The 25,132-nt window shown below is 40.4% G+C and overlaps 1 protein-coding gene across 1 annotated transcript; it reads left to right on the top strand.

The window, feature by feature from the left end:
- Positions 1-3,423: 3,423 nt before the first annotated feature.
- Positions 3,424-23,448, top strand: LOC113047313 (gastrula zinc finger protein XlCGF8.2DB-like). The gene is made up of 3 exons (XM_026208673.1): positions 3,424-3,517; positions 4,903-5,001; positions 21,528-23,448. Exons 2-3 carry the CDS (start codon positions 4,923-4,925, stop codon positions 22,385-22,387), a joined length of 939 nt encoding a protein of 312 aa, XP_026064458.1. The 5' UTR covers positions 3,424-3,517; positions 4,903-4,922; the 3' UTR covers positions 22,388-23,448.
- The last annotated feature ends 1,684 nt before the right edge of the window (positions 23,449-25,132 follow it).

A 25,132-nucleotide genomic window follows, 5' to 3' on the forward strand; every position in this document is an offset into this window, starting at 1 on the left:
AATCATACAATTCCAGCCTGAGGGAGAGAGAGAGTTAGACAGCCACCAGCAGCGCACCAAGACGGGCACGACACAGTGCTTCACACACACCAGAAAGAGCTCCCAGACTGTGAAATAACTTGGCCTTAAGTACTGCCTTGTCCAGCGTATCCTCCAATCACCAACCGCTGTCCCTAACTAGGCACAGGTGCATCGAATTCCCTGATTTTCCCTCTTACGGCGCTACCGGAAGTTCCGGTGTTCCGGGCGGAAACACTTCCGGGCGGAACCAAACTTCCCGAATTTTGGTTCCGCCCCTAAAGATCGTCACCTTGTGACACACGCTCACGATCTATGGGTGACAGGGCCTGCTCCATATGCTCCTGTCCTTTGGAATTCTCTGCCTCCTGATCTTAGGGAAGCACAGGGCTACGACATTTTTAAAGGTAGACTTAAGACTTATTTTTTTTAAATTAGCATTTGATTGCTAATGTTACTTTTATTGTTTGAGCTTTGTATTGCTTGTTTTTGTACAGCGCTTTGAGACAGTGGCGTAGCCAGGGGAGGGGCCATGGGGGCACTGGCCCCTCCTGAAAACTGATTGGCCCCCCAGTGTGCCCCCACCTTTCTACTTGTCTGTCACTCACAAATTCAAATCATAATCTTTCAGTTTAGTAAATAACTCATGATTGCGTCGCGATGCTTCTCAACGAGGACCAAGAATAGCGAGCTGCTGTTTTCCAACAACAACAAAAAAGCACACGATAAGTTGATCTATTTTATATAGCTTATGTTTTTTGATTAGCCAGTTGTTGCAGTGCAAGAAGTGTTACTAACGTTAACGTCTTTCAGTGTTAGACCAGGTTCGATGACGATGTTATCTCCTAGAGCAGACCAAGATGCTAATCATTATATTTACTATGCTCCTCTGATGCTGAATGTTGTGGCAAAAACAATTACAAACAAATAGCATCTCAGTGTAAGAGACAAGGAATCAAATTATATTTAAGGAAAGAAGTTTATTTTCCTTAAAGAGGTGCGTTCACTGTTTCAGCAGCTACCCTGAAACACAACAGACCTGAATCACACTGAAAACAGACAGCCTTATTATACTGTTATCACCCCCACTCCTTACAGGGCTCCTTCTCTGTAAATTTCCACTTAACCCCGTAAACCAAAACTAACTCTTTCAGAAAACACAATGGTCCTCCTAACCCCCTGGGCTTTTATTATCTTCACACCCGTGAGGTCAAAGGTCTTTATTTATGGATAACCCCTCTGATCTTTCCTGAGTAAATTACCCACACTAAAGACTTCAAAGGCTCTTTGTTTTACTGTGTGATGTCTTCGTTGCATTTCAGGTGATAAACATACATACTGAGAGAGAAACACAAGTTAAATCAAAAGGAAAAACAAAAATATATGAAAACCCACAAAATGTCTAAGAAAGTAAATAAGTAAGAGTAAAATATAAATTTTTCTACAACACTGAATGTAAAAGGGGTTTACTGCGTTACGATTTACTTATTTTTCGGCCGAATGCGCCGATATAGGCAACAACGCAATTTAAAGCATGGTTTAAAAAAAAAAAGTATAATTGCAATTCTAATAAAGTCATTATTGAATCATGCAGTCGATTAGCAACTTTTTTTCACTTAAGTGAGATGACGAAACAAATCGTATGATGTTTATCTAACGCTCCACACTTGAGACTTTTTTTATAGTCTATGGGTGAGACACATGCAAAAACATCGTTTTTTTTTTTACTGGTCATTTTTGAGATTTGGGGCTGTTTGTTTTCAATAACATGTCTTCTTTCAGACTTGTGGTGAAAAAAAGTCCAAAATACACATATAGCTCTTTATTTTACTACACCTTTAGTCTATTTGCGTCTGTAGATTTCTCATAAATTCAGTTGCCGTTCTAAAATCACCACGGTGCTCCGCGATTGTTGTCTGCACCCTGGAAAGCTCTCTCTCTAAAATGAATTGTATGTAATTTCTATAACCTGATTTTTACTTGCTATATAATATATTGTAGTTTTCTTGAATTTTGTGTCAATCAAAGTAAATAAAATAAGTCTCAAATTCGGTGTGTACTGTGTGTTCACAGAAGTTATTGACAAAACGTCATTTGATGACACCAATACACCAATACATACATAAATATTTAATGCATGATTAAATAGCAAAATAAATAACTAATACTAAAATAACACTGGACTAATTAAGCTATTCTAAACTGTTTCTATAGGATCCACATATTTTACATGTTAAACTAAAGCTACCTTTTTGAACAAGTAGCTATCTAACAAAGTATGGATATATGATATTTTAAATCAATATGCTCAAGATTAATTAGCCTTGACATAAGTAAATTTTGTTTATAAATCAATGCAAATTTACTGCAACTGCTGCTATGCAAATTGAATGGGATGTAGATAATAAACAAAAACAATTTATTATATTAAATTTATATTAGTTATATTAATTCATTAATTGTGTATTTCTATGAATTATTAATGTTATTCTGCATTTATATAAATAAGGCTAATATATATATATATATATATATTATATAAGGCTATTATAAATAAATTCTATTATTATTATTTGTGAGTTGTACACTATTCATACAGTGGATTCTTTTATTTATTACAGTTTTTCTTTCACTTTTGTAAAGTGAAAAGTTAATACACATTGTATTTGTTTTGATTTAGATCAGTGAATAACTGCTATTGAAATATAATAGGGTATCACTGTTTATTACTGATTTTAAAGGTTACTGAACTCTTGAAATGATTTGGATATACAGTTCAAACAACACAAGATTGGCCCCTCTGTATTAATCGTGGCCCCTCTTGTGCCCCCCAGTTGAAAAAATCCTAGAATCGCCCCTGCTTTGAGAAGTTGCCTAAAGTTCATTATTATTATTAAAAATGAATAATTAGGAAAGCTCTGATAAATGCATGGCAGGAACTTTGGGAGAAAGATAAGACTGGACAACATCTAGATAGATTCAAGGGGATGTAGGAATACGTAACTGACATGAGATTAAGAAGATGAGAAGAATCCATAATAATAATAATTAAATTAGGAAATACTGCATTAAATGGAAATCTAAATATAATCAAGAAACATCTGAATGGATTGTGCATGCATTGTAGGATTTTATAAACTGTAGAGCATATAACAACAAACGACAAATGCTAGACGCTAAAAGTGGAAGTCAATGTTAGAAAATAATAAGCTTAAAAGGAATACAAATATTAGATTTGCTTTATCTTAAAGATACAGGATATTCTCTAACAATATAATGATTATTTATCTATGACTATGATGATTTAGTATGATACAGGCATCGATGCTCCACACTCCAGTCCAGATGGTGGCGGCAATGCAGTAATAAGCTAGTCTGCCAACCTCCAGTAAACATCAGAAGAAGAAGAAGAAGAAGAAGAAGAAGAAGAAGAAGAAGAAGAAGAAGCAACATCAGCTCGTGAGCATCGAGTCAGACGCCCGCGCCGCGCTGAAGAACGGTTTGTTTGTTTTTAAAGCTTTCAAACCGATGGAAAAATTATTCAGACGTTCATGAAAGTTTTACAAGAACTGTTATTGAGTGTAACGTGATTAGCGCTAAAATAACTGCAAATAAATAATAGCATCGTTAACCATTAGGACTGATAATGTAACGTTAGCCTAATTTATACTATTTTTATATTATTTAGGCGCTCATAGGCTATAGTTTGACAGAATGATCTAATTCAACACGCCATGAGAAGTCAATCTAACTTAACATTGTCTTCTATTGTTTATTTCTTACTGGTGAACAGCTGATCCTCTCAGGCCAGGTTTATCCATCACCCAGAACACATTCAGACTTGTGCTTATGACAATAATGTGCCATCCCATTCCCTCCTCACAGCAGTCTCTCTCTCTCACTCTCTCTCTCTCTCTCTCGGTCTCTTTCTCTCTCTCTCTCTCTCTCTGTCTCTCTCTCTTTCTCTCTATAGACTGCATGTAAATGGTTGCCTATGGCAAAGGGTCGTGCTTAAAGTTTGACATATGAACTGACTGCCACTGAATGTAATCTTCTTTGTCTTTATTCTTGTTTGTCACTGCTGTAAGTGTTTAATCTAATTTGTTCTGAAAATGGTTACCTAAAGTGTAACATCTTGTCCTAAATTAATAATAGCCTATAAAAAAAAACACGAATCCCCAACCCAGCGTACATTAATTAATTTATAATAGCAAGATTAATTGTATCTATCTTATTGAAACAATTCACTTTGAGCAGTGTATCTTCATCGTTATATTATTTGATTATAATATTATCCTTTGCCTTTGCCACAGAGAGATTAAAGTGTTTTAAAAGTGTATTGCGTTATGCATTTTGCAGTTAGATTAGGAAATAAGAATTAACAGTTGCAGCATTTTAAATGATTATAAAATACATGTTTTTTTCAGACTTGTTAACGTTTTTGAGGTAAGCAGAAACATTTTAAACATCCTTTAGCTGTTAAATATCTGTGAAAATTTGGCATGCACATAATAATATAGTGCAATTGTATAGACTGTGTAAGCAATGTGGTACATCGAAGTGAACTAGACGGAGAGAAGTTAGCAGCCTCCATGTATTATAAACACACATCCAGTAGTGATGAGATAAACAAAGCTGCTCGAACCGATCGACTCACCAAACCATTCAGCTGAAGTGCTCAGATCAATGTGGTCATGAAGACGTGCATTATTGTTTTGAGCATACGTTATTTTACATTTATCGTTGAAGTAATTCCTACATTTCTCTTTTCAAGTATGTTTTTTAAGTGGTTGCATAATTCGTGTTGTTTTATACACCATTGACGCTCACTTTGACTCACTTGAGAGATTTAGTTTGGGTTTATATTCATTTCTCCAAACACAGAAGTCTCCTGTTGACGCGAGATGGTGTTTATTAAAGACGAGAGTGAAGAGCTGAGGATTGCAGAAGTGTTGAAACATGAAGACCCTGAGGAACAAACAGGTTGGTTTCCTCTCGGAGCTGATCTCACTCATTGTTTCCTTATTAAGTCTCCAACTGTACAGAAATGAACGCTGTTATTGAAGAATGTCCTGATTAAAGAGCTTCACATGACCAGACTTATACTGCTTTCAACCAGGTCCTGGCTTTTCTAAACAAGTTAGGCATTTTTAATTACAACAAGTATTACATTTGAAACATAGCACAGAAGTAGCCTAAACAAAACAATTTAGTAACATTAAATCAGGATTAATTTCTTAATCAAAATCAATGAATGCTTGAGATTCTTTCATTTTATATAGGATTTTTAAAAGAACCGATGATGTTTATGATAATTTGACCGTCATCTTATTTTTTTATGTAAGGAATAAAGAGTAAATAGGTAATTCTGCTATTATGAGTGTTAAATATTTTTGCAAATGTGCATAGGATAATTCTATGTATTACTGAAGATTTGAAGAAGATTTTGATGAATTAATGAAGACTTGATCTTTTACACTGCCTGAATAATTAGATCATCCACACTTTATTTTATCTACATAGTGTTTTATTTATCTTGGATATATTGTTGTGTTGTGTATTCAATATTCTTCAAAAATGTTGAATGTTTCAAAATCAGCCTAATGATGCCAAAAGCAATGGGTAATGGTTCACACTGATGTACCGAAGCTAAAAAAGTGCTAGAAATTAAATAGATTTTCAGTTAAATAAGAATTTTGTATGGGTCTCAAATTATTTATATAGTACTTTCAAAATGTCATTCACAAAGTAAAATATTTAATGATACAAACATTAAAACACTACAACACATGTCATACATCACGCTACTTATCACTCACAACAATTAGATTCAGTCAAACACTGAACACAAGAGGAAATTAAAGTCTTTAAGCCAGATATAAAAGTGTCAATACACTCTAAAGGCAACTCGTTGACCTCAGAAGGATTTGTAAAAGGAAATGTCAAATTCAAGCACTTTAGGAACCTAATATAACACTTAATGACATTGACAAATGAAAAAGACATTTGACAAATGACTCTCCCACCCCTCCCTAAAATATAATAAAAAAACAAATAAAATATGGACAGTAATTGGCCAACTAAAAAGCCCATTATCGCAGCATGTACCGCTGCTGCAGGGCCACAGCGTTAACGGCAAGTCAGTTGTGTGTTAAAGTCGTTCACAAAACTACCACCAGGTGGTGCAAAGGGACAGATTGCAAACTGACTGGAATTATGTTTTGAAAACCCGAGATCAAATAACTAAAGAGAAAAAGGTAGCACTTTATTTTACAGTCCTGTTCCTCAAGTACATACTATGTACTTATTATAGTAATTACAATAACTATGAAATAACTAGGTACTAACCCTGAACCTAACCCTACCCCATGCAGTTACCTTGTATTACCAGAACTTTCTTAGATAAATACACTGTAAATACACTATAAGTACATGTTAGTACACATACTGTAAAATAAAGTGCAACCGAGAAAAAAATAACTTTATAACTGTTACGAGCCCCTGCTCTTTCTCTGTTTCCTTTCCTGAGTGCAGCTGCTAATGTGGGTGGAGACTACTACAAACACCTGAATTCTCTACCTATTTAAGAGCTGCTGGCGCTTCAATGGTGGCTTGCCCTGGGATCTCTGTTTTGTGTTTGTGTTTAGTCTTGTTTCGCATTCTCTTTTGTTTAAGGATGGTGAGTGACTGCCTTTTTAGTTACCACAGAGTACATAGAAAGCATGGTTAAGTGAGCTGACCCGGAAGACTTTTGCTGTGTTTGATTTCTTCCTCGGGAGATAGGAAGTTTCCTTGACTCTTGAGTTAGTGCTAGTTTAAATTAGTTAGCTCACCAGTCCTTATTTAGGATTAGTTTTTTATTCACTTTTTGCTGATTTCCTATTTTTGATATTAATTTTACCTGTATAATAAAACTTAAACTTTTGCCCTGGCCACTGTGGTGTTTGTTGCCTTTAGAATGGCTTTCTAATGTTGGTCTCTAAATAGGGTCGTTACAATAACATTAAAACATCCTTAAAAATCCTTAGAAAATGTATATAAAAATATTTTTAGAAAGTTAATTTCAAAACGTGAGATATTCCTCTAGGCTGCAGCCTAATGCATCAAAAATATGATTTACACAAAACCTTTTACTGCATGTTACGGTTATTAAACAGTCATTATGAAAACCATTAAAAATTTACAATTTCCTTATGTTGTATTAAGGGGCTTTCATTTAGCTCTAAAGGCTAATGAAAGTTTTAGAATGGAAAAATCTTGACCTTGGCCGTTGGTCCACTTTACAAGCATAAATATATGTGTACAAGGTTGCACGTTCATGAGAAATTATTCACCTCGCAGCTTACTCTGACATCATAACATTAAAAAAAAGAAAGAATAATAGGTTAAAACTGCAACATGAAAAACTTGAAATCGTACAAAAATTATGGATTATGCCATAAAATGATTGAAAAAGATGGCTTATTGTTGAGTGTTATAGGCTAGGCCTAGTTCCAACACATTTTGGCATTATATTCACATTAATGTCACAAATTATGAGAGGCTTGAAACTTACATTTAATAATTAACTTATTTCAGCAGGTCACACATTTATTTGTTATCTGGCCTTTTTTAACAAATTTATTCCCCATTTACAGAGCCCATGACATGCCGAAAAGTATGTACATGAATTAAAAAATTTACAGTTGGTAGACATCCAAAATGGGTAATACCTGCGGCGGCATTAACTGTAATTCAGTCGTGCGCTAAAATAATTAGCGAAACTACCACTAGTTGCCGCAATTGGACGGATTGAGAAATGAATGTAATTGTAAAATGAGATAAAAGGAGGAAGTAAAACAACAATAACAGTATGATATAACATTGTAACATCTTTAAAGATCATTACAATTTTTTAAGAGTAAATTTCAAAACGTAGGATAGTCTTAGGCTACAGTCTACGCATGAAAAATTAAAAGAAGACCTTTACACAAAGGATCATATGCATACTATTGTTATTTGTCATTAAATATTCAATTCAATTCAAGTTTATTTGTATAGCGCTTTTAAAAAATAAATCGTTACAAAGCAACTTTACAGAAAATTATGTTTCTACAATATTTAGTAGTAGCTAGTAGTTTGTGCACATTTGACAGGATTTTAGAAAAAATAATAATAATAATAATACAAGACGTAGTCAGCTAGACGATGAACTATCAATATTATTAATTAAGTTATTATATGATTCAGTCACACATTTAGCAATAATTGTTAGTTCCCTATCTGTCGGTCACTACGAGTTATGTCGACCGACAAATTAAAGAGAAAACGCCAATGAAATTGGCAAGTGGATTAACACACCTGAGCCACTCCCCGTGCCAGCGGGTATAAATAGGGCGACAGGTGCATCCACTCATTAGATTTTTGCTTCGGAGCCGAGTGGTTGTATGAAAGCCGTTATACTCCACAAAGCCATTCATCTGCTGTGTCGGGAAGCTGTTCTGGTTGGCGGTACGGCGCAAACAGCGGTGTCCCTTTCAGCGATTCCCCTGGGCGCTTCAACTAAGAGAGCAGATTTCCTAAAAAAGCTAATCGCGGACGATTCGCGTCTTTTTCAAGACGCCGTTTCGTCCGCGTCCTTCTGGATGCGGTCGTTTCCTGTTCTCTGACAACGGCCACGTTCGCTCTTTTCCGTGTCTGGGCATTCAGCACGCTGAAGGCGCGTTCGTGGATGGTTCATGCACGCACTGCGTGTGTGACCATGGCAACGCTGTGATCGCGTCTCCCCTTTCTTAAAGGGAAGGGAGTAGAACCCTCTGTCACTACCCGTTCTGGTTTCTCTGTCTCGAGCAGAGGACCGCCGGCTAGTGCTCTGGGAGATTTGAAGGTGACAGTGAGAGCTTCTCCGCCGGGCCACGCCCCACGGACCTCTTACCCCTTCCGCAGTGTTTGTCCTGTGCAGCTGCTGGGTGATTTTGCTGGGCTGTCTTATGGCAGTCCCAACGGGTCATTCAGTTTGCCGCCGGAGATCAGATGTCGATTGCAGCATCGGGGATGGGTTGTTGACCTCTGTGGATGAAGATTCGGCGGGGCTGCCCCCCTCGGGTGTTGTCGCCACTGCCGAATTGGACCCAGAGTTGACAGCCGTGCTTGCCCGGGCAGCTGTGAGCATCAGGATGGAGGTGAATGCACCGCCCAGCCCTGAGTGCTCATGGCTGTTTGATTGGTTCTCGGTGTGGAGCGCGACTCACAACCGCGTTTTACTCTGGTTCCTTTCTTCCCGGATGTGCATGGGGAAGTGATGTAGTCGTGGATGGCCCCTTTTACGGCCGGAAGCAGCTCATTTCGTTCCTCCGTCCTCACTACCCTCGATGGCGAGGCAGCTAGGGGTGTGTTGACATTCCCCAGCAGGAGAGTGCGATTGCGGTGCACTTGTGTCCGCAAAACGCCGCCACTGGGAGGGATAGTCCGCGCCCCTCACCCAAGGCCTGTAAGCTGTCGGCCGCGCTCGCTACCAAGGCTTACAGTGCTGCGGGCCAAGCTGTCTCTGCTTTGCATGCCATGGCTATCCTGCAAACCCAACAAGCCAAGGCTTTAACAATGCACGAGGGTAGGACCAACCCGAGGTTGATGCAGGAGCTGCCCATGGCGACTGACCTCCCCCTTCTGGGTGACGGAAGTCACAACGCAGTCCCTCGGGTAGGCGATGTCCACTCTGGTGGTCCAGTAGTGCCGTTTCAGGTTCAGCCTGGTCTGTATGAGAGACATTGACAAAGTGCACTTTCTCGATGCTCCCATGTCCCAGGCTGTCCTGTGTGGCGACGCTGTCAGGGGCTGTGCCCAGTAGTTCCTGACAGAACAACAGCAGACTGAGGCCATACAGCACATCTTGCCACGACGTGATCCTCCGGTTGCCACCATTCCATCGCAGGCAGTGCCTCAGCCTGCTCGTCGCCAAGGGCGCCCCCCTGCGTCCTCCACACCAGCTCTGCCCCATGCTGAGAGTTCTTCGAGGCCGGCGCGTCGAGCCCCGCGCAGGAGAGCGGCGCCCCCCGTGTCACTCCCGGCTGCAAAGTCCTCGAGGAAGTCGACTAAGCGGCCCTGACATGGGCAACTCGGAGATGCGGAGAACTGCTCTTCAGGAGATGGCGGAGAGAGCGCCACTCCCTCCCCCGGAGGAGGGCCGGGTGGAGAATCTTCTGGTTCTGTTCCGCCGCTGGTCGAATGGCCAGTGGCACCCACATTTTCATTGGAAGAGCAATTTCTCCTTCCTCCGAGTTGCAAGGCTCGTGGGCTGACAATGAGCGACGCACAGCTTCCTCATTCTCACCCACGACGCCCCCTTCCGCCAGCGGCCAAGAGGTCGCGGTTCGTAGACGCAACGCCTCTCCATGCGTCTCTGGCCAGTTCCTCCGGGAACACGGGGAGTGTGGTTGCGATGACCCAGGACGCAGTGCCTTCTGGGCCTTCCGGCACGACTCCCCATCGCTGCACCACTGCGGGTATGTCGACTGTCCCTTTGGTGCCACTTGTACGGTATCTGGGAGCGTGGCTTGCGCTGCCCAACCCGTCACGCTGGCTCATCCGGACGGTTCGACTCGGCTATGCGATTCAGTTCGCCCGGCGACCCCCCAAGTTCAATGGCATGCTCGAGACTTCGGTGGCAGTCCAGGACGCCCCTGTCTTGCGCGAGGAGATTGCTGTCCTCCTGGCGACGGATGCAATCGAGCCGGTCCCTCCAGCCGAGATGAGGACGGGGTTTTACAGCCCTTACTTCATCGTGCCCAAGAAAAGCGGTGGCCTTCAACCTATCCTGGATCTGCGAGTCTTGAATCGGGCCCTACACAAGCTCCCGTTCAGGATGTTGACGCAGAAACGCATTATCAAATGCGTCCAGTCCCAGGACTGGTTTGCAGCGATCGACCTGAAAGACGCGTACTTTCATGTCTCTATCCTCCCTCGTCACAGACCGTTCCTGCGCTTTGTTTTCGAGGGTCAGGCATGGCAGTACAAGGTCCTCCCCTTCGGGCTCTCCCTGTCCCCCCGTGTCTTCACGAAGGTCGCGGAGGGCGCCCTTGCCCCACTTAGGGAAGTGGGCATCAGGATCCTCAACTATCTCGATGACTGGCTCATTATGGCCCGGTCCCGAGAAGAGTTGTGCGATCACAGGGACTTCGTGCTTCGGCACCTCAGTCAGTTGGGGCTTCAGGTCAACCGGGAGAAGAGCAAGCTCTCCCCTGTGCAGAGAATCTCTTATCTCGGTATGGAGTTAGACTCGGTGAGTATGTCTCACCAGCTAGCGTGCCCACTCAGTGCTGAACTGCCTGAGTTCCTTCAGAGGCAGGACAGTGGTACCGCTGAAACACTTTCAGAGGCTCCTGGGGCATATGGCATCCGCAGCCGCAGTCACGCCGCTCGGGTTGCTTCATATGAGACCACTTCAGCACTAGTTACACTCCTGAGTCCCGAGCTGGGCATGGCGCCGCGGTACACATCGTGTCACCATCACACTGATGTGTCGCCGCCTATTCAGTCCTTGGTCGGACCTTGCTTTTCTATGGGCCGGCGTGCCCTTAGAACAAGTGTCCCGGCACGTTGTTGTCACAACAGATGCCTCCAACTCGGGCTGGGGCGCGACATGCAACGGGCAGGCAGCTTCAGGGTCCTGGACAGGACCTCGACTGCTGTGGCACATCAGCTGCCTGGAGTTGCTGGCAGTGCATCTAGCTTTGCAACGGTTTCGTCCGCTAGTGCTGGACAAGCACGTGTTGGTCCGCACGGACAACACTGCGGCTGTTTCGTACATCAACCGACAAGGCGGTTTACGATCACGTCGCATGTCTCAACTCGCCCGTCATCTCCTCCTCTGGAGTCAGACGTGGCTCAAGTCGCTGCGCGCTGTCCACATCCCGGGGGAGCTCAATCGTGCAGCCGACGTGCTCTCACGACAGCTCACTTTCCCCGGGGAATGGCGACTCCATCCCCAGACGGTCCAGCTGATCTGGAGTCAATTCGGGGAAGCCCAGGTAGACCTGTTTGCTTCCCACGAGTCCTCCCACTGCCAGCTGTACTATTCCCTGTCCCAGGCCCCCCTGGGCACAGATGCACTGGCACACAGCTGGCCTCGGGCTTTACGCAAGTATGCGTTTCCCCCAGTGAGCCTGCTCGCACAGACACTGTGCAAGGTCAGGGAGGACGAGGAACAGGTCCTGTTGGTTGCGCCTTACTGGCCCACCCGGACCTGGTTTTCGGAACTCATGCTCCTCGTGACAGCCCCTCCCTGGCGCATCCCCCTGAGGAGAGACCTTCTCTCTCAGGGGCTTGGCACCATTTGGCACCCGCGCCCAGATCTCTGGAACCTCCATGTGTGGCTTCTAGACGGGACTTGGCAGACCTAAGTGATCTGCCCCCAGCGGTGGTAGACACTATCACTCAGGCTAGAGCCCCTTCTACGAGGCAGGCCTATGCTCTGAAGTGGAGTCTGTTCACGAATTGGTGTTCTTCTCACCGGGAAGACCCCCGGAGATGCCCGGTCAGAGTCGTGCTTTCTTTCCTGCAAGGTAGGCTGGAGCGTGGGCTGTCACCCTCCACCCTGAAGGTGATTGCAGCCCATCACGATGCAGTGGACGGCCGGTCCCTGGGGAGGCATGACCTGATCGTTAGGTTCCTGAGGGGTGCCAGAAGGTTACATCCTCCTAGGACACCCCTGATTCCCTCCTGGGACCTCTCTATTGCCCTGGCGGGACTTCAGAGGGGTCCCTTTGAGCCGCTGGATTCGGTTGAGCTGAAGTTCCTGTCTCTCAAGACAGCGCTCCTGATCGCGCTCACTTCCATCAAGAGGGTCGGGGACCTCCAAGCATTTTCGGTAAGTGAAGAGTGCCTTGTGTTCGGGCCGGCCTACTCTCACGTTGTCCTGAGACCCCGGCCTGGATACGTGCCCAAGGTTCCCACCACTCCCTTACGAGACCAGGTGGTGAACCTGCAAGCGCTGCCCCTGGAGGAGGCAGATCCAGCCTTGTCGTTGCTGTGTCCCGTAAGAGCGCTTCGCATATACGTGGACCGCACCCAGAGCTTCAGAAGCTCTGAGCAGCTCCTGGTCTGCTTTGGAGGTCAGCAGAAGGGGAAGGCTGTCTCTAAGCAGAGGTTGGCCCACTGGATAGTGGACGCCATCGCCTTGGCTTACCATTCCTAAGGCGAGCCGTGCCCCCTGGGGGTGAGGGCCCACTCCACACGGAGTGTGGCCCCCTCCTATGCGTTGGCGCACGGCGCCTCTCTGACAGACATTTGTCGAGCTGCGGGCTGGGCGACACCTAACACCTTTGCGAGGTTTTACAACCTCCGTGTAGAGCCAGTTTCCTCCCGTGTGTTGGGTAACAGGTAATTGGCGGGAAGGGCTGGCTGGGTGTCTCGCTTGCTGCGCCATTCCCCCTAACACGGGGATGTGAGCGCCTTCTTCTCCCAGTAGAGTTCCCCGGTTGGCGTACCCTGGTCGAGCATCATCCAGCACCCTCGGCGTCAGACTTGGCGGAGCAGTCTGTCGCCAGGCCCAGTACTGGCGTTAGCATGCCCGGAGCCGGTCAGCCCCTGTACTGGGCTAGGTGTCCATATGGCTGGGTTCCCTACGGGTAATCCCATATGTGTATTCTTCCACGGTAAGGTTTCCCTCTTGGCAAACCCGTGTCTTCCCTTGACAGATCGCTCTGTCAGTCTCTTCTGGCAGCCGTTCCATCCCTACTCCAAGGTAGGACCTGCCTCAGAGACCCTTTCCATATGTAGTACTGCCCCCTGGGTCAGTCCATATCGGTATATCCACATGTCACCTCCCTACGGGTAGGATGTGGTCTCCGTAGCGACCTTTCCTAAAGGCTCACTTCCCCATTGTCTTGCCAGCTGAAAGAACAAATAGGGAAGATTTGAAGCAATCTTTCACTGAAGGTTGAAATCCCTTCCATTTACTTTATGTGGGCGGAACAGCAGCATGGCCTTCTCCAGCAGCGATGTACTCACCCTTTGGCCCCTTCGGTACCAAGGTCAGTGAATTTGCGCTGGGGCTTTGGGAAGGTTAGGACCTTAAGCGTAGCTTTTAAGGCACGCCAAGGCTTGTCAACAATTGCAGCGCCTCAGGGTTGTGACGAGGTTCAGGTTATGGCGTTTTCCATAGGACCCCATTTGTCGGTCGACATAACTCGTAGTGACCGACAGATAGGGAACGTCTCGGTTACGTACGTAACCCTCGTTCCCTGATGGAGGGAACGGAGACGTTATGTCCCCATGCCACAACCTTGGACCATTCGCTGTTGCCGGGACACGTTCTCGGCTCCTCAGCGTAAAACCTAATGAGTGGATGCACCTGTCGCCCTATTTATACCCGCTGGCACGGGGAGTGGCTCAGGTGTGTTAATCCACTTGCCAATTTCATTGGCGTTTTCTCTTAAAATCAGAGATGATTGGCCTCCCAAGTGAGACCCCATTTGTCGGTCGACATAACGTCTCCGTTCCCTCCATCAGGGAACGAGGGTTACGTACGTAACCGAGACGTTCTGTTTGTTGATTCAGGGTTAGCATCATATGAGGTCCTCTGAGGGTCAGCATCATCTCTTCTCAGGTGTTCTGGATCCAGACTGGAGCTTGTGTAAATCCTAGTTACCACGGGATGTAAATCCCAGCAGAAACAGAGAAACAAAATACAGACATCATTAGCATAGCTGCTGATCCAACAAAGTAAAATTAGTTTAACCCAAGCTAATGAATAAAAAAGCACCTTTGATCAGATGCAACTACACTCACAATTTAAAAGATACATTATTCGAATGCTTGGCGAAAGAGATGTGTTTTTAATCTAGATTTAAACAGAGATATAAATATAAATATAAAGCATGTATATGTGTGTATATATATATATATATATATATATATATATATATATATATATATATATATATATATATATATATATATATATATACCGTAATTCCTCAAATAAAAAGCCAGTAGTCAAATAAACGCTGGGTGTCTTATAGTGGCTGGGGGTTTGGTCAACACGGACAAATAAAGGCCGGGGGAACGTTTGTGCAGCAGAGCCAGATAACGAACGTACACGCCCACTGCCAGAGCATTTCTCATTCTCGAGTCAATAACCGGTTGCATCGGTTTTTGGATCACCAGTACACTGAACTGAGAAACGTTTCTGTCAGACGCGTCTGATTCATGAACTGAGGAGCTGATGATACATCATGTGTGATTCAGTGTGAAGCAGACCGACACACAGAGCGTCTGAACCGAACTGATTCTTTTGGTGATTGATTCTGAACTGATTCTGTGCTAGTGTTATGATCTCTGTCCACTGGAAAGCTATCGCTTTTAATTTAAAATGGGTTATTTAAAACAATTACTTATCAAACAGAAGGAATTAGAAATAAAGGCCTGCTTCTAATAAAAGCCTGTTACCTTCTGCAGTTCAGGTAAATAAAGGCCCCAGCTTTTATTTGAGGAATTCTGATATATATATATATATATATATATATATATATATATATATATATATATATATATATATATATATATATATATATATATATATATATATATATATATATATATATATGTATTTGTGTTTTCATTTAGGTTCATTCTTGGTTTAAAAAAAAAAAATCTTCAGGTCCAAATGCAGAGTGGAAAGAGAACGGTGCAGCATTTAGAAATTATTCTTGATTTTTCAAACTACTAACACGTTGCATTTTTGAATTATGCCTTATGTGTGACAAAAAATTGAGTTATTATTAAAATTGATTATTTGTTTCAGCTGTTTGATCGCGCTGGTGTCTCGTGCACATATTCACTGGAAACAGCAGTCTTTCACCAGACATTCAGCATTAGCAGCGATCCACTTACTCCACATATTGTTAATTATGATTTTTTTTCCATCGATACTGAAACGCGTGTGATCTACACAGCCTATTTATGCTTAGCTTTAAATTATTATTTTTTGTTTGTTTATAGCTAAGCCTATATTATTATATACTGCAATTATATTTATCCATTAGAATTATATATTTTAAATTCTTGTTTTGTTCTGATAAATTTGTTAAATTTAAAGGATTTGTTGTAAAGTTAACGGAACTAAAAATATCCTGTTGTTACATTATAACATTATTTGGCCAGCCGTTATTATTTCTAAATGTAATAAAATGCAACTTATACTTGACTTATTTTTTCCTCTCACAAACTTATTTAGCGTGTTTAAAAAATAAAGAAAGAAAACATGCAGCATATGAAAATAGGTTACTCTGGGTTAACAGTAATTATAATTATTATATACTTAGGAACAGTCTGGCCCTAATCTAGGCTATACAGGTTTTTTTTTTCATTGCATTTGAAAATAACTTCGTTCATCACATTTACTTCACGCGCTCTGGCGCAGATCCCCCTCTTGCGTTGCTCAGCTGTGGATGATTTAAAAATGTTTGTTATAAAGGTTGCTGTCCCATTTTATACAGGAATTGTTCATTTAAAAAATTTATTATATTCTTAGTTCTAATTATATTGTTAACACAAGTTCATTTAGGCTATTTAACATGTGCTGTGACATTTTATAGTTTTTAACTTATGAACTCCTTGAGATTTTAAAGTCAGTTTAATAGTATTTAAATTCAAGTTTAAAAAAAGGTTTTAATTGCTTAAATACTGTGAATGTTTATTCTTGTAGAAAATAAGTGTTTATTCTTTAAGAAAATAAGGGAAAAAATAAGGGATGATCCAAATATTTGTTTTGCTTCACCTATTTATGTAGGCTACAATTATTCAAAAAATTATAAAATAATCTAATTTAAAAATGCCATTGGCCTGAGTAAATTTGACCATTCTAGAATTGTAAATAGTAAATAGTAAATGATAGTGTTTTAGGAGGTGAAAATACTGCAAAATTACAAATGGCATTGGATTTTACAGAGCATAACAACTGAAGGTTTATGAAACATTAGTCAATAAAAAAATGTTTTAAACAATTTAACTTAAAGGGTTAGTTCACCCAAAAATGAAAATTATGTCATTAATGACCAATGTTGGGAGTAACGGCGTTACTAACGGAGTTTAATTCTCAGTAACGGAGTAATCTAATTGATTACTTTTCCCCATAGTTGCAACGCCGTTATCGTTACTGAGAATGTAAAGTGTTACTACAGTTTGGTTGAATAAAGTGCGAGGTGTCATGCTGTGGCTAGTAGCTACACATCAGCTGCCTGACACCGATGCAAATCCGATGATGATTGGCTGGGTGGGCGGTGCCCTGCTCACGCTGTTTCACTGCACGCTCTGACAACCACTAAACACAAGATGGCGTCAGCGATAATGGCGTTCTCAAACTGGAAGTACCAGAAATTAAAGGCGAGAATGTTTCTGTAACATGCACGGTATGCCAAGGAAAAAAGACTTTATCCACGTCTACCTCAAGCAACTCAAATCTTATGAACCAACTCACATCAACACATGCTAACATGTTACTGTACTGAATATTTAATGCTGTTTTTAAAACCAGACGCTACTTGTGCGAATAAATCTAGTTTTTAAAGTATTTCATGCCAGAATGTAGTTGTTTTAAACTCGTATGCGGTTTATTTATAAAGTCAGTGTCTATTTAAAAATGTGTTTCGCCGATGTTCTGAGGTTGTCTGTTTATGTCTTTGCATTGACTTAACATTGAAATCACTCGCGCCAGACGCTCTATTTGCATCTGGTGTGAACACACCATTAAGAGTTGGATAGTGTTCTGTTCATTGAAGTGAAGTGACATTCAGCCAAGTATGGTGACCCATACTCAGAATTTGTGCTCTGCATTTAACCCATCCGAAATGCACACACACAGAGCAGTGAACACACACACACACACACACTGTGAGCACACAGCCGGAGCAGTGCAGTAACGTTAGGCCTAATATACAGTTACAGAGATTTGCACTAATGGCCAGGTTTCCCTTTGTTTCTTTTTACCCAAGTTTAAATTTGTTTGTCTTAATTTTGTTTTTGAATTTTATTTTCATGCATATCATATGGCAGGCTGCAATCTATTGAGTTCAAATAAATACAAAACTTTCTAAAATACTAAAATAAAATAGTGTTTTTATTCTTTAATAAGTTAATATAAACATATTATATATTAAAGATGTTTTAGGATGTAATTGCGTTAAATAATACCAGTTATTTTGCTGAGTAACTAATTACTTTTACAATGTGGTAACTGAGTTACTAACTCAATTACATTTTGGGAGAAGTAATTTGTAACTGTAACTAATTACTTTTTTCAAGTAAGATGACCAACACTGTTAATGACTCACCCTGATGTTGTTCCAAACCTGTAAAACCTCCGTTTATCTTCAGAACACAGTTTAAGATATTTTAGATTTAGTCCGAGAGCTCTCAGTCCCTCCATTGAAGCTGTGTGTACGGTCTACTGTCCATGTCCAGAAAGGTAAGAAAAACATCATCAAAGTAGTCCATGTGACATCAGAGGGTCAGTTAGAATATTTTGAAGCATCGAAAATACATTTTGGTTCAAAAATAGCAAAAACAACGACTTTATGCAGCATTGTCTACAAACATAATTTTGGTGTCTTTGCAAAGAAGACCCTTTGGGCTTTACTTTTGATCAACCAGATTTGATAATGCTCAAAAAATATTAAAAGTTATAGACACTGAAGTGCCTTGAAATTTCTTTACCACACTTAAATATTTTTTTTATTTGATATAAAAATACATGAAATGAGTCCTGGAGCAATCTAGAAAAGTAATGGGTTTAAAGCCACATGTCTCATGAGTTTCTATTTCAAATCTGAATAAAATATAATGAAAAATGAGACTCCTGCAAATATTTTTATGAGACTGTCTAGACCCCCACCCCCAAAATATAAGAAAATATATTTACCAATAATATTGAAGGCTTCTACAAACTATTTAGTCAATAAACATACCACTGCATAGTTTTTTTCAATTATAAAACACTAGACAGAAACATGTAAGTGATTTATTTGAGCACTAGAAAACTACAATAAGAATAATTTGAGTAAGAAAAATAAGAATAATAATAATAAAAAAAGATTTAACTTTGTTTGCCAATTACAGAACATCCTGAGATTGCTAGAAATATAGTATTTACAATGAATTACGATGCAAATAAGTGCTGATGTGCTGATGGCCACTTATACAGATGGTAATAACACAAATGTGCCAAAGTAAATAATCCAGTCTCTCTATTCATATAGACGCGTTCACTTTGATAGCCGTGATCATACAGTAATCGCGAGCTGATTTGGGCTGATTTGCACTCAAACACACTCTCACATATATAAAAACTGTTGAAAAATTAAACCGACAAAGGTGATCGCTGTAAGTTCCGCCTCCATCAGCTGACATGTGCATCAGAGCGCGTCACGAGGGAGCGCCAAATTAAAATAAACTATCTTTCGCCTATCTTTCATTCATTATTTTTTCTGGTGGATCGCTTCATTCTGTTTGTGACACTGTACGCTGCAAAACCATGCCGTGTTTTTACTACCGAGACGCAGTTTCCAACCCTGAGTTATTTCCATAACGAATGCAAACAGTTCTGTCGCTGAAGAAATGAAATGTAAACAAAGGAATTATGATCCATATTACAACGTTATTGCTTCGTTGGACTAAACGTGCTTCATGAGATGTTGTTCAGTGGACCCTTACCTTCCTAACTAAACCTGGATTTACAGCTGTGGATGTGTTTATGACTCGTTATTACGATGGATCTGGTATGTACAGAGTTTTCATTGCTCATGTTTTCATGTGTAGTGCTTACACAAATGTAGCAAATACAGTCTTCATAACCTTTCCATTGAAAAACAGCGATCTGTAGTCGATGCTTGAGGCTTCGATCTTTATGATGATACATAGTTTGTCAAGATTAAATTTGTCCCGTTTCATTTAATCTTTTCATAAACACTGACACGTGCAAGTTGAAAGGCGTTCAGGACGAGGGTGTCTTTGTGCTGGCTAACAGGTTAATTTGGAACCTCTTTTTGTTTAATGGTATTTTCACCATCTTATAAAATTCACTGCAAAAGTTGTATATAATGTGAAATTATTAAGAGACTATCCATTCTGCTGCCTATCCCTTACATCGTTACACCAGAAGTCCAATTCAATGATACTTTTAAATATGAATAAACCACCAGCGGGTTGTGGGCAAATGTCTTTTAATGACATATTTATTCATTCAGCCGATTCATTCAAAAATGGCTGATTCGCTCAGATATGAAAATGCAAGTGACTGTCCTTATGAATGGGCCACTGAATCATTGACTCACTCGATTTGTTAAAAAATTTGGATTCATTCAAAGTAAACAAAAACATCAACTTCTTGTTTATTGAAATACAAGGTGTGATCATGTTGATATTGATAATAAACACAAAATAAACCCCAGGCCTGGTCCTCTCTCTTCCTTCACTGTCGTCGCTCCTCTTTTATATCCTTCCATCTCCTCCGTGGGACTCGAGACCGTAGAGTGAGACTCATTTCCAAATCACTCCACCAGCCTCGCTCCTGTTCCCACTTCTCTCGGCCACGCCCCACTAGTCACAGATACATTTGTTGCATCCAGTGCGGACATAATCACTGATTATAATGACTTGTCCTGTATTTTTACATGTTGCGTTTGCATAAACGTAATATCATTTCTGCATTTGTGATCGGAGAAACGTAAAAAAAATACAGCGCTATTCTACTCAAAACTCATGTTTAAATTATCAGTAGCAAATCCTTTAAATGTGTAAACATACTTACAGACTGTGAGTCAGAAGTGCCGGACTGTCATTGCAAAGTTTGAACTGCCCCACTTTATAGACACAGTCTTTGTGCATTGTTGGCTACTGGTTCAGGAAACAGTCCTCATCCTCCATAAAATGCACAGCACACATATGAATATTTGGGTTGGACTGCTCTGGAACAGTGTTGTAAATACAACTTAACCACTAATTTCTAGTGGTGTCCTCTTTTGGAAGGCCAAACCAAGTAGTTTATCTTTTGCAACGAAACACATGGCGGCGGGTGCAACAGCGAGAATAAAAGTTACGCCTTCTTTGTTTGAACATTTGGGTGGTGTTAATGCATCTTCCCACATCGTGATGTAGACGTGGGGGCATGTTAGAATGAGTCGTTTTAGGAGGCCGTGGCTGACTCGTTAAACTTTTATAAAGAATATATTTTTGGGTTTGAGACCTTAGTCTTTGCAACGTTACAGATCTTCTTTATGCACCAAGAGCTTGTAACACTCTAAGGAGAAAATTTTAAATAGCAAAATATGACCCCTGTAACTACTTCTCCTACACTTCAATAATGATGTGGTTTAAATTCTGACTGAAACTGTTCACAAGTAGCGTTACAAAGTGAAGGGGACTCTTTTTATATATATATATATATATATATATATACATTTTTTATACCTGAATGTCAGATTTTCTGTTGCTTTGAGCCATTAAACCCCTATTAACTTCTCTTTTTTCCTCTTTAGACCTGATGGCAATAAAAGAAGAGAATCAAGAACTGAAAGAAATAGAAGAGAAGGATCAATATGAGAGACATGATTTCTTGGCTGTAGAAAAATCCATACGGAATGAAACAAATTCAGTTCAGAAGATCATACCTCCCAGTTACTTAACTTGCCATGACATGAAAATTCACACCGGCGAGAAACCGTTCACATGCCAACACTGCGAAAAGAGTTTTGTTACAAAAGGAAACCTTAAACAACACACGAAGACTCACACCGGAGAGAAGCCGTTCACATGCCAACACTGCGGAAAGAGTTTCGTTACAAAAGGAAACCTTAAAGAACACACGAAGATTCACACCGGAGAGAAGCCGTTCACATGCCAACACTGCGGAAAGAGTTTTGTTACGAAAGGAAATTTAAAAAAACACATGAAAATTCACACTGGAGAGAAGCCGTTCACATGCCAACACTGCGGAAAGAGTTTTATTACAAAAGGAAACCTTAATGAACACACAACAGTTCATTTAGGGAAGCCATTCATATGTAATGTGTGTGGAAGAAGTTACAAAGATGAAGAAAGCATCAAGTCTCACATGATAGTTCACACTGGAGAGAAGTCATTCGCACATGATCTGTCAGGACATGGTTACAAATACATTGAAACCCTTAATTCTCACACGAAAAGAGAACATTCAAGAGAGAGTGGTTTTATGTGCCATCAGTGTGGAGAGAGTTTTAGCTGTAAAGTGAGCCTCTACACTCATGTGAGACTTCATACTACAGAGAAGGCTTTCACCTGCAAACTGTGCGGGGATAGCTTCTCACAAAAAGGAAATTTTAATTTTCACATGAAAATTCACACCAGAGAGAAGCAATAAGTGTGAAATGATTCTCATACATAACCCTTGGATAAGTGAACAGTCCTTACAACTGTAGACTGTAGGATCCATAGAAATGTATTATTCACTACTATAAAATGACATGACTGGGGATGTTTTGTTTTTAAATGGCACAAGAAAATATGCATCGGATTGTCCACCTTTAAAACCATATGCATTATTTGCCTCTTTATAATTTACATTATAAAGAGGCTGCATCTGACCATCTGCTTTGCTATAACTTAGTTGTTTTCAAAGTTTTTTTTTGTCCCAAGGTACACCTTTATGGTTATGAAATTAACATTTTACCTTTCACACCCTGAAATCTAATATCTGAATAAGTATCGAAGAGTTCTGTTCTGTCAAATGCTGAAATGTAAATGAAAGATGATAAATAATAGGATGGGAGTAAAATAATAAAAAAGGTTCAACTGTATTATTTAATTCATCTTTAGTGAATCCGCACAAATTGAGTCACAATTTAGGTTTAGCCTGATGAGCACCTCTCTGAATATACAAACGGGTACCTTCCTGGAACACAGCAACTTGTCCTTCAGTATTGCAGTTTCAGCAGAAGTTGGTGCTAATTCTCAGATTAAACAAACAATTGTGACCAGTGCTGACAAAATGAGTCACAATGAGCAAAAAAAAAAAAAAAAAAAAATCATTTTTATGTTCACATTTATGACCAAGCTTAGACACCCCTGGCCTGTGGCTTAGTATTGCATCTGTCATATCTCTGCAGAGTCTTGAGTTTTATCAGATTTATAAAGACAGATATGTTATTCAGTGTTACTCAGAAAACAGGATACTGTCATGCCCCTGGACTGATTTTGTTGTGTTTTTGCTCCCCATGTGCTCCATGACCCAGTTTTTGCCTCCCGTTGATTGTGTTATTTGGTCCAGGTGTGTGTCAGTAATTAACTTCATTTGCCTTATTATTCAAGTCCTAGTCTGTGCAGTCTCTGTCAGTTGTACTTATGTTTGTGTTTCCTGCCATTCCCAGTTTCGTTTATTCCTAGTCTCCATCGTTCCTTGACAGATACAAGTTTATCTTGCTTGTTGTCTTGCTCTGGCTACTATGTATAGACCACTAGGACCATATACAGATTTCCCAAAATAATTATGAGATTCCATCTCAGACCTGTTGGTTACTGTTGATAATACAAATGATGCATTAGAACTTGCGTTTACGGACCTAACAATCTTCCGGAGTCAAGCAAAACATCACTGGGCCTACTCATCATTTTAATCATATGCTAGATTTAATTATATTGCATGGAATGTTGATATAAATATTGTACCTTAAAAGTAATGTACCTGACCATTTCCTTATAGTGCATATAAACATATTAACTAGATGAAATTACTAGCAACATGGGCACTATCTTCTCTAATACATTAGAAGCTGTCGACTCCATCAAATTGAAAAAGGTTAAAGAAAAACTGCGCCATGATACAATATTAATTCAAGGGCAGGCTCTAAGATGGTTTAGATCATACCTGTCTGATCGCTACCACTTTGTTTATTTAAACGAGGAGTCATCTTATTTATCACCAGTAAAATACGGAGTGCCACAAGGATCTGTCCTAGGTCCTTTGCTATTTTCAATAGACATGTTGCCCCTTGGTAATATTATAAGAAAATATGGGATAAGTTTCCACTGTTATGCTGATGATATTCAGCTATATATCACAATGAGACCAGATGAAATTTCTAAATGATTTAAACTAACAGTGTTTTAAAAATGTAAAATATTGAATTACCAATCATTTTTTCTTATAAAATTTAGATAATGCAGAGATATTACTTTATTGGACCAAAAAAAGTACACAGAATCTCTTCAATTACAATTTGCAACTAGACTGATGTTTTGTTACTTCCTCTACAGTCAGAAATCTGGGTATTATATTAAACCAGAACTTGTCTCTTCCCATGTTACAAAAACTGCATTGTTCCATCTTAGAAACATTGCCAAGCAAGAAACACGTTACCTGTTTCTGATTCAGAAAAGCTAGTTCATGCATTCATGAACTTTAGACTGGACTATTGTAATGCACTTCTAGGTATTTGTCCTTTATCTTCAATAAACAAGCTACAGGTAGTGCAAAATGCATCGACTGGGTAATGCTCACGAAACTGTTGAAACGCCATGGCACTAATCATTTTAGATATTAAACATGCAATTTAGTAATATATAGAAAATCATAATAAAGACAATACTGTTCTCTACCTTACACAAAGAGCAAATTAAACAGGAATTAATTATTTTTGCATTTTATTGCATTTTCTGCTGAAATTCTCATTACCGCAACGCCTCCAGCTGTGTCTGAATTTATTTTGTAATTTGAACAAATTAGAATTCAAATATTATGAAAAAAGTAAATGGATATTCTTCTAGATGTTTTCATATGACAGAAAAATGACTGACTGAATAATCATGTATAATAATTTCAGGGTTCCCACACGTCCTGGAAAACCTGGAATATTAATGACCAATTTTGCAGTCCTGGAAAACACATGGAAAATGAGAGAAAACATAGATTGTCCTGGAAAAATCTTGTTGTCCTGGAAATGTAATATTTTTAAATGTTCTTGATCAAAGAATTGGCCGACAACTGGTTGAAACAATTAACGTAACCGAAAGCGCTCTGTTCAGGGATGCTGAGTTTTGACATGTGAGCTCACGCTGTTTAAGCTCCCTGTGACGTATGACGCTGTCTCTTGTTGCCGGTTTTGAGGTG

The sequence above is a fragment of the Carassius auratus genome, chromosome 28 (assembly GCF_003368295.1).
Source record: "Carassius auratus strain Wakin chromosome 28, ASM336829v1, whole genome shotgun sequence".
NCBI classification, from domain to species: Eukaryota; Metazoa; Chordata; class Actinopteri; order Cypriniformes; family Cyprinidae; genus Carassius; species Carassius auratus.